At 50.7% G+C, this 8,567-nt stretch overlaps 1 protein-coding gene across 2 annotated transcripts; it reads left to right on the forward strand.

Moving 5' to 3' along the window:
• Nucleotides 1-115: 115 nt before the first annotated feature.
• Nucleotides 116-8,075, forward strand: LOC118517500 (protein mesh). 2 transcript variants are annotated; one of them, XM_036063712.1, is made up of 10 exons: nucleotides 402-750; nucleotides 1,468-2,072; nucleotides 2,789-2,926; nucleotides 3,007-3,773; nucleotides 3,839-4,865; nucleotides 4,939-5,068; nucleotides 5,137-5,425; nucleotides 5,497-5,684; nucleotides 5,855-6,196; nucleotides 6,263-8,075. In XM_036063712.1, exons 1-10 carry the CDS (start codon nucleotides 402-404, stop codon nucleotides 6,643-6,645), a joined length of 4,218 nt encoding a protein of 1,405 aa, XP_035919605.1. In that variant the 3' UTR covers nucleotides 6,646-8,075. The 2 variants fall into 2 exon arrangements, with proteins under 2 accessions (XP_035919604.1, XP_035919605.1); XM_036063711.1 differs by having other exon boundaries at nucleotides 116-750; nucleotides 5,855-8,075.
• The last annotated feature ends 492 nt before the right edge of the window (nucleotides 8,076-8,567 follow it).

Genomic DNA, 8,567 nt, shown 5'->3' on the forward strand with positions numbered 1-8,567 from the left:
TCTGGTAATTTTTTTTTTTTGGTTCAATTTTTTTCCATTTCAGGCTTATCTAGCTCTTTGCCAGCACTGAAGAGTTGCGATAAGGAACTGGAGAAGCAAGGTGATTCTACCGAAGACCATCAGAAACGCGTCGACACCTGCCGTAGTTATCCAGTTATCGACAAGACAACGCCCAAAGCGGTTGGGCATGCTGAACAGTGCCGAGTGACAGAACGTGGAGTGTTTCGAGTGTGTGTGTGTGTGTGTGTGTGTGTGACAAGTGTTACTAAATATATCCATAGTGCAGTGTGGTTACAAACGTAGTTCAAGATTCGTCCAGAACAGTGGAACTTAGTTCTTTCTCTAAGCCGTAACCTTTCAACAACCAATCGAACGCTAGAGCACGGCCCCGTAGCACAGCCATGCGGTGGAAATTACTTCTGCTGCTTTTCTGTGCGGTTTCGCTGATCTCTCTATCAACCAATGCCGTCGCAGAGGAGTACGACCAAGATCAGGATGACGCAACCGGTAACGCTGACGAGGAGGACTACAGTCCGGTAGACACAGCGGACGGTGAAGATCAAACCGAACCGGAACAAAGCGATCCGAACGATGACGAGCCGGGAGACACCGATCAAAAACCAAACGACGAGCTCGTTGACGTCGATGCGGCCGGTGTGGACGAAGTCAAGGATAAGAAGGGTAGATACTACAACTACGATGACTTCATGTCTAGCCTTGATCTGTCCGATTCCAACTACAACTGGGAAGGTAAGTCTAGCGTGCCCGATCGAGTACTAGGTGCCTTAGTCGCTGCCAGTAGTAAACATCAAACCGCAAAGATGGCTACCACGTTCGGCCATTTTTTCTTTCTTTTCCACATATCTTATCGCACCTGTCCTTCTCCGCGGCAAACGGATGACACATTCCTTTTGCGCAAACGCTCGTTATTGATTAGATTAGACGAGCCCTGTAGCAATGTGTGTTGTTGAGAGCGTCTGGATATTACGGGGAGAGGGTTCTGCCGGCCAGAGACGCGCTGCCTGTGGTGCAATGGAAGGCTGAAGTTTGCGACGCGATGTATGTTGCAATTTTCATGCTGGAATGTTACGGGTTCGATTCAGTTTGCCTTAGGAAACGATGTGCGTTATCTTGATAACGACCTGTGTTGGAAATGATAACGTCGTTCAATATAATGCAATGTTTCGGTGTGGCAAAATGGAGGACACCGTACGTAGAACGTAGGGTTGTTGTTTGATTGATTTAAGTTTGCCTATACTCACCGCTGGATAAGAAGTATTTCAATCTTTCCAGCAAGTGTCTAACAATCAGAAATCAATGTATGGAGGACGAGGTTGTACATGCTTTCCTCCCCCCCCTCCTCCATCGCTGATAACAGTATCACAAGCGATAGATAAAATGTGCCGATAGGAGGTTGCGAAATGTATCGTTAGGAGAGTTGTTTCATGGTCGCCATCTTGCTTGCAGATCCAATGAACCGCGTCCAGCCCAAGGAACCACCGAATCATAGCATCGACGGTGGCTATACCATCAATCCGACCCGGCTCGCTCAGATCCGTCGGAACTTCCTGTACCCGTTCTACGATCGGGGTGGCCCGGAAGATACCGGCGATCTTCAGCGTGACATCCACGCGTCCATGCCGCAGGTCCACAAGAACTTCAACTTCCAGCTGCCCTTCTTTGGCTTCCGGTTTAACTATACGCGCGTGTCGATGAACGGATTTCTGGAGTTTTCCGACCCGCCGGAACACTACACCTACCCGCTGTCGTTCCCCATCAAGGACTGGCCGCAGCGGAACGATCCGTCGTTCATCGGCATCTTCTTCTCGAAGTGCCGTATCGGACGCATCTACCAGACGGACTTTGATCAGCGTTCGCCCGGTGTGTACTTCCGGATGGAGCGCGATCTGATGACGCGTACCGATCGGGCGGGTGTGGAGATGCGCGAGCGTGTCATGTGGGACATTCGGGAGGGTGTGGTCGGTTCGGACACGTTCGTACCGAAGCACGTCATCATTACCACCTGGAAGAATATGAGCTTCGCTGGTGGTATTGATAATTCACTTTACCGGGTAAGTGTGTGTGTGTGGGTGCAAATTGAGTCAGGATGAGTGAATGACCTTAATCTTAGCAATGAATCATCACGAAGAGTTATTTCAACTCACTTGTGATCTAACTCTCCGGGCTGACTAACAACTCACTCACTACGTTTTAACTCACTCTCCTCGTTTAAACTCACTCACTATATATTATTCCCTCGTGAATCAAATATCGCGTTGGCAAATCCAAAACACGAGGGCAACATGATTTCAGTCAGTACAGTTCGTGTGCAGTTTGAGATAAAACTAATGTGAAGCGATATTCAACTCACGAGTGAAACTAACCGTACTGAGTGAGTTAAAATGAAGTGAGTGAGCTGAAACGGTGAGTGAGTTAAAACGCATTGAATGATCAATCTTCACGACGAGTTAAATTACCATTTAGTTATTTAAGGCTAGTCGGCCCTGAGAGTTGAATCATTCCTCGAGAGTTAACTCTTAAAGAGTGAGTTTATGATTTATAATCCCATCCGGACCGTTCCCCCGTAGTGAGGACTGACCATCCAACTACGTGATATCATTTAGTCTGTAAGAGGTCGTCGAGAGAGAGAGAGAGAGATAAGATTCAACTCACTATTCTAACTCATTCACTCTGATTCACGTTACTGAGTGGTTATTCCGATCACTTAGTGTGGTACCGGGGTCGAAGCCATTTTAATTTAAATCTGTACTTCCTTAACGCACCACAGACGAACTCGTTCCAAATGGTTCTGGCCACGGATGAAGTGTACACGTACGCCATATTTAATTATGCTGAAATTAACTGGTCCTCGCATACGGAAGCCGGAGGTGATACTACTGGCGGAGAAGGTGGTGTTCCGGCCTACGTAAGTCTACTGACCCATCGTTCCCCATTATCCGTACGACCACTTGTGAACTGTTGCGGATGCAATCGTTTCGCTTTCAGATCGGGTTCAATGCAGGCAACGGTACGCAGGCCTACGAGTATAAACCCTACAGCCAGGCGTCCGTACTGCGCGATCTGACAGGGCGTGGCTGGGCAAACGGATTCCCCGGTCGGCACATCTTCCGTATCGACGAGCGCATCATGCTCGGTACGTGCAATAAGGACATTGACGCATCGCATCTTCCGCTGGTGTTTGCGCCGGAGTCGGGCAACATGCTTGGCGGTACGGTGGTCAACATTACGGGACCCTGTTTCACGCGCGAGGATCGCATCGCGTGTCGGTTTGATACGGAGGAGGTTGTCGGTACGGTGGTCGACACAAACCGCGCCATCTGCATCCAACCGTTCCTGAAGGCGCAAGGCTACATCCGGTTCGAGATCTCGATCGGTACGGATCGGTTCAAGTGGCGTGGACGGTACTTTGTCGAGACGCCGGCAACTGCCACCGATCGTATCTTCTTCGAGACGGACGATGTGCATCGGCGCAATCCGAACGAGATCCGTATCACCTGGAACCGGTTCAATCTGACGACCAACCTGAACGCTAACGTGCAGATTTCGCTGTGGGGTTACCGTGAGGCAACGATTCGGCCGGAACTGGAGTTCATCGATATGATTGAGACGCAGCTCACCAATACGGGTGCGTACACGATCGTGCCGGCAAACTATCGCATGCGCGATAACCCCCGTACCGTCGACATGCAGTTCGGCTTTATCCAGATTAACCTCACCAACCCGGAACAGTACAACAATCTCAGAATTTCACCGTAAGTACAGTCACTGCCCTACGATACGGCAAAACTCTCATCGTTTCCCTTCTTCGCTTTCTTAGTGTGTTGTGGTCGAAACCAATACCTCTCGGTTGGTACTTTGGTCCACAGTGGGAGCGTATACATGGTCGAAACTGGCCCCGGGCACTGTGCGAAAACTGGCTGCGTACGGATCGGTTCCTGCGCAACTTCGCCCACGAGCTACCGATCTGTCCGTGTACGCTGGAACACGCACTGCATGACAAGGGTCGGTTCCTGCCCGATCCCGACTGCGACCGCGACTCGAACCCGACCTGCCTGCAGCACCGTGGTGCGATACACTGCGTCCGCTCCGGGCAACCGACGGTGCAAGGGTCGGAGCAGCAGTGTTGCTACGATCGCAACAGCTACCTGATGCTGTCGTACGATCAGATGTGGGGTTCACGCCCGCGCCGTAATCATAACATTGGCCAGATACCGTGGAACGAAGCGAACAAGGTACCGACCCTGTCGACCTGGTTCCACGACGTCCGCCCGTACTACTCGTGCTGCATGTGGCAGGATGAGCAGGCAGTTGGGTGTGAAACGTTCCGGTTCGAGCGACGCCCATCGCAGGACTGTATCGCGTACCAGTCGCCTGGCGTTGCCGGTATATTCGGCGATCCGCATGTCGTGACGTTCGATGGGCTCCAGTACACGTTCAACGGGATGGGTGAGTTTGTGCTGCTGCGAGGCAACAATGGCCGGGAGCGGATCGATGTGCAGGGCCGGTTCGAGCAGGTACCGCGCAACATCCACGGTCCGGTAATGGCGACGCAGCTAACGTCGATTGCGGCACGCGGTAACACGTCCACCATTATTGAGGTGCGGTTGAGGCCGCGGGAAGCACAGTGGCGCTACCGTTTGGATGTGTTTGCCGACCAGCGCCGTATCTACTTCGATCGGCAGAGTCTCAAGTTCCAGCACTTCCACGGTGTTACCGTCTACACGCCTACCTACATCCTGAACCAGTCGGAGGTGGTCATCATGTTTTCGTCCGGTGTCGGTGTGGAGGTGGTCGAGAACAATGGCTTCATGACGGCACGGGTCTACACACCTTGGAGCTTTATCGTAAGTGTCTGAGGTAGAGCGATTGCTGTAGGGTAGCACGTTCCTAAAGAATTCTTGACGTTTCCTTTGGCAGAATAAAACGCGCGGCTTGTTCGGCAACTGGAGCTGGGATATGATGGACGATCTGACAACACCGGGTGGAGCAATCATACAGCCCAACATTAACAACTTCCAGAATGTGCACGACCAATTCGGGTTACACTGTAAGTAGTCGGGTGTCGGGAAAGCTTCAATTCAAATCTGGTACTTACCTGCTCTTCCGCTGCACTAGGGATGTTATCGGACCGTGAGGTAGAGAACGTGGGGCAGGCACTGTTCACACGCGAGTTTGGTCGAACCTCCAGCTACTTTGCCAACGCAAGCTTTGTGCCGAACTTTGTGCGGGAACCGAGCCAGTTCCTGCCGCCAAACCGATCGCAGGACATACAGCGGGCGGAGGAGCTGTGTGGCGAGAGCTACCAGTGTCGGTTCGACTACGGTATGTCGTTGAGCCGGGAGATGGCACACTTCACCAAAAACTATCATGCGAGCGTGGTCAACATACAGACGGTAAACGAAAAGTAAGTGAGCGATCTGTCAGTGGAGTTTGTGGAAGGCTGCTTACCTTACCTCCATATCTCGATACTTGCAGACGTGTAATATCGTGCGGTATTCTGGAGACGCCTCGCTTTGGACGTAAATCCAACTTCCTGTTCACGCCGGGTGCACGCGTGTCGTTCGAGTGTAACGAAGGCTTTTTCCTGATTGGCGACTCGCGTCGCATCTGCTTGGAGAACGGCCAGTGGGACGTTCCGGAGTATGGCTACACGGAATGTTTGCGTAAGTATAGGCAGAAAGCCGGTGGGTCCTGGGTCCACCCACCCCCATATTCATGTTCATCATGCTTTTAACGACCGTTCCGAACCATCTCGTCAAAAACCCCTGCTCCAAACGGCCTTCATCGCCCAAACGTTTCACAAACACGTCCTCCATTTTGCGTTGTCCTGCAGGTGGTGTGTTCTATTCGCGCCGTACGGCTTGGATTGCGATTGGCATTGTCATTGCTGTGATCATACCGCTGATGCTGTGCATCGTGTGCGGCGTATACTGTTTGCGCAAGCGCAAGCGCAAGGAAGACCCGGACTGGCGTTTACCGCTGCCATCCCGTTCCGGTTCGCGGGCGACACTGCGCAAGGGCGACGACAGCGAGTTTGACGACACCACGATCAAGAAGACGCTCCGGTACGATGCGACCTACCGGACGAACGAGCCGCTCGAGGGCAAACCCAACATCCAGTTCGAGCCGAAAAAGATGGACCTGGACGAAGAAGATATCACATCCTCGGAAGGAGGTGAATATAGCGCTAAGGTTGCACGCGATATCGAGTATAAAAACATGGCTGATCAAAAACAACTAGGTCGACGCAGCCAGCGCGGGCTCCAGCAGGCGGGCATGTTCTCCGGCGAGGAGGAAGAGGATGACGACCCGAAGGGATACCCACCACCACCGCCCCCGGTCACGATGAACCAGCAGCAGCGCCAGCTACAGCAGCCCGGTGCGGACTCGCCCACCCAGACGTACGGTGCGTACAGCCCCACGTTCAGTGACATCGATCAGGTGAGCAGCTTCGCGACCGAGGACAACTCACCACTGAACCAGCGGCGTCCGCAGAACGGCAACCTGTCCCCGATGCCCAACACTAGCCGCAGCTACTACACCGGCGAACAGGGTCAAACGCAACCGCTGGTCCAGAACACGGGACTGCCGAATCGTATGGATAGTCGCTCGACCGAGGTTTAAGGACCAGCATTCTGACATCATCATTCAATCAGTATAATACGAGCACAACCACACACCGACACACAACTCTAGTGAGGCTCTTGGTGTGTGTACCTTTTGTTTCAAATATGTCCATGGCAGTCATGCGGTAGGGAAAGGCAACTTCTTGTGTAGTAGTTTCAGCACACTCTAAGCAAATAGCATTATATAGATTGCATGACTTCCGAGCTCTGCTAGGTAGGCACAGTAACCATATCAGTTTTGACCTTAATCTTATCTTCCTTTAAGTACGTCGACAGTAGAGCGACACCCCGCACCAAGCGGATGGGCTCGCGTTATATTGAGGTGGCTTGATAAGATAAGCGCACCTACCTCCGGACAGGTAGCAATATAGAGTATGTGTTTTTGTTTTTGGAGCAGTGCTTTTAGCTCCTGCCTTCCCAACATTCCAACAAGACACATGTGGCGTTATACAGGCAGCAGCAGTAACCTTAAACAAAAGCACACAGCACCACAGCAATGGCAATGCCGGTTTCGCCTGTTCAACGCTAGTACATCCACGAGTTAGCACCTAACCTTCGAAATTGGGGGACGAACCAGCACGATTTGGACTCTATACTCTATACTCTGTTCTCCCGCATTGGGCGTGTGTCGTTGCAGGTGGGGAAGAGTACGTTGCGCGCAATACGAGCACCTCGTTCGGCATTGTGCTGATCATCGTCATCCCAATACTGCTCATCGTCATACTAATCGTACGCTACAAAATCAAACACTTTCAACGTAGGTCCGGCGAGAAAGGCAGCAACAGTTTTTAGTAGAGCCATGTCATGTGTAGGCCATCGAAAATAGTACAAGCCTTCACCGAGCAGAACCCCCATCGAACGACTAGGCTTAGCGTAACTGCGTAGACAATAAGGACCGTGGTTCATCCTCTTCCTCTCCTTAAACTACTTTTAGGTTTTAAAAAGCTTTTCTTTTTTTTGTTTAATGTAAGGTTATGTTGGAGGACGCAAAGATAACAAAACAAAAAACATGTACGCACCACGTGCTCAAATAGCAATACGCATCAAGTTGATTTTTTTTTGCTCTTTGCTTGTCTAGATCGGTAATACAGCTCTCACAAGCAAACTGACATAGCGACACAATGTTACGAGCTCTTGAAATGTTTCATTCCAATTCTACAAGTCATTAAGCAAGCGTCCACAAGCTTGGAACAGTGCGCGGATCAAGATATCCAAGAATAGCTTAAACAGTTTTCTTGGACTGGCTCACTGCTTTCGGATTCTTGTGGACTCTTGTTTTATAACCTGGAAAACAATAGTAGACACTAGCTTCCGACTGCTGAAAGTCTAAGGGAATTATCCTCCAGCTCCAGAGAAATATCACAGCATCAAACTGAACGTGTACCGAGAAAACAGTTAATAAACATTTAGGTTTTTTATCTAACTTAACTGAGACCGATAGTTGAAAACTGTTAGAGATGATTCCGAAACGGCCAATCAACCACTGTCCAGAGATCTTCACGATGTGGCAAATCTTGGAGAAGATGGCGGAGCAGCAGCGCCACTATCTCTTCATTGATTTTAATGCCGCGTATGACAGCATAGCCAGTGGCTAAAACTATACGACGCCATGAGCTCTTTTGGAGCCCTCCCGGCAAATCTTATCATGCTTGTAAGAATCACAATGGCAATGGAATCACATACGTCAGGTGAAGGTCGTTTGCTGCCCATCAAGGGCCTGTGCGATCGTAGTTTTGAAGTCGTCCAAAACTTCACCTATCAGGGGTCAAAAGTCATCACCAAAAAACAACTTAGATGTGGAGTTACGCGTAAGGGTGCTGGTTGACTCTAAATATATGTCGGGATGGACGAGTCTGGGACTTGCATTACGCCTCTGAGACATGGACTCTGTCCAAAACTGACAAAACCCTCTTATCCACG

The sequence above is a fragment of the Anopheles stephensi genome, chromosome X, assembly GCF_013141755.1.
Source record: "Anopheles stephensi strain Indian chromosome X, UCI_ANSTEP_V1.0, whole genome shotgun sequence".
Classification (NCBI taxonomy): Eukaryota; Metazoa; Arthropoda; class Insecta; order Diptera; family Culicidae; genus Anopheles; species Anopheles stephensi.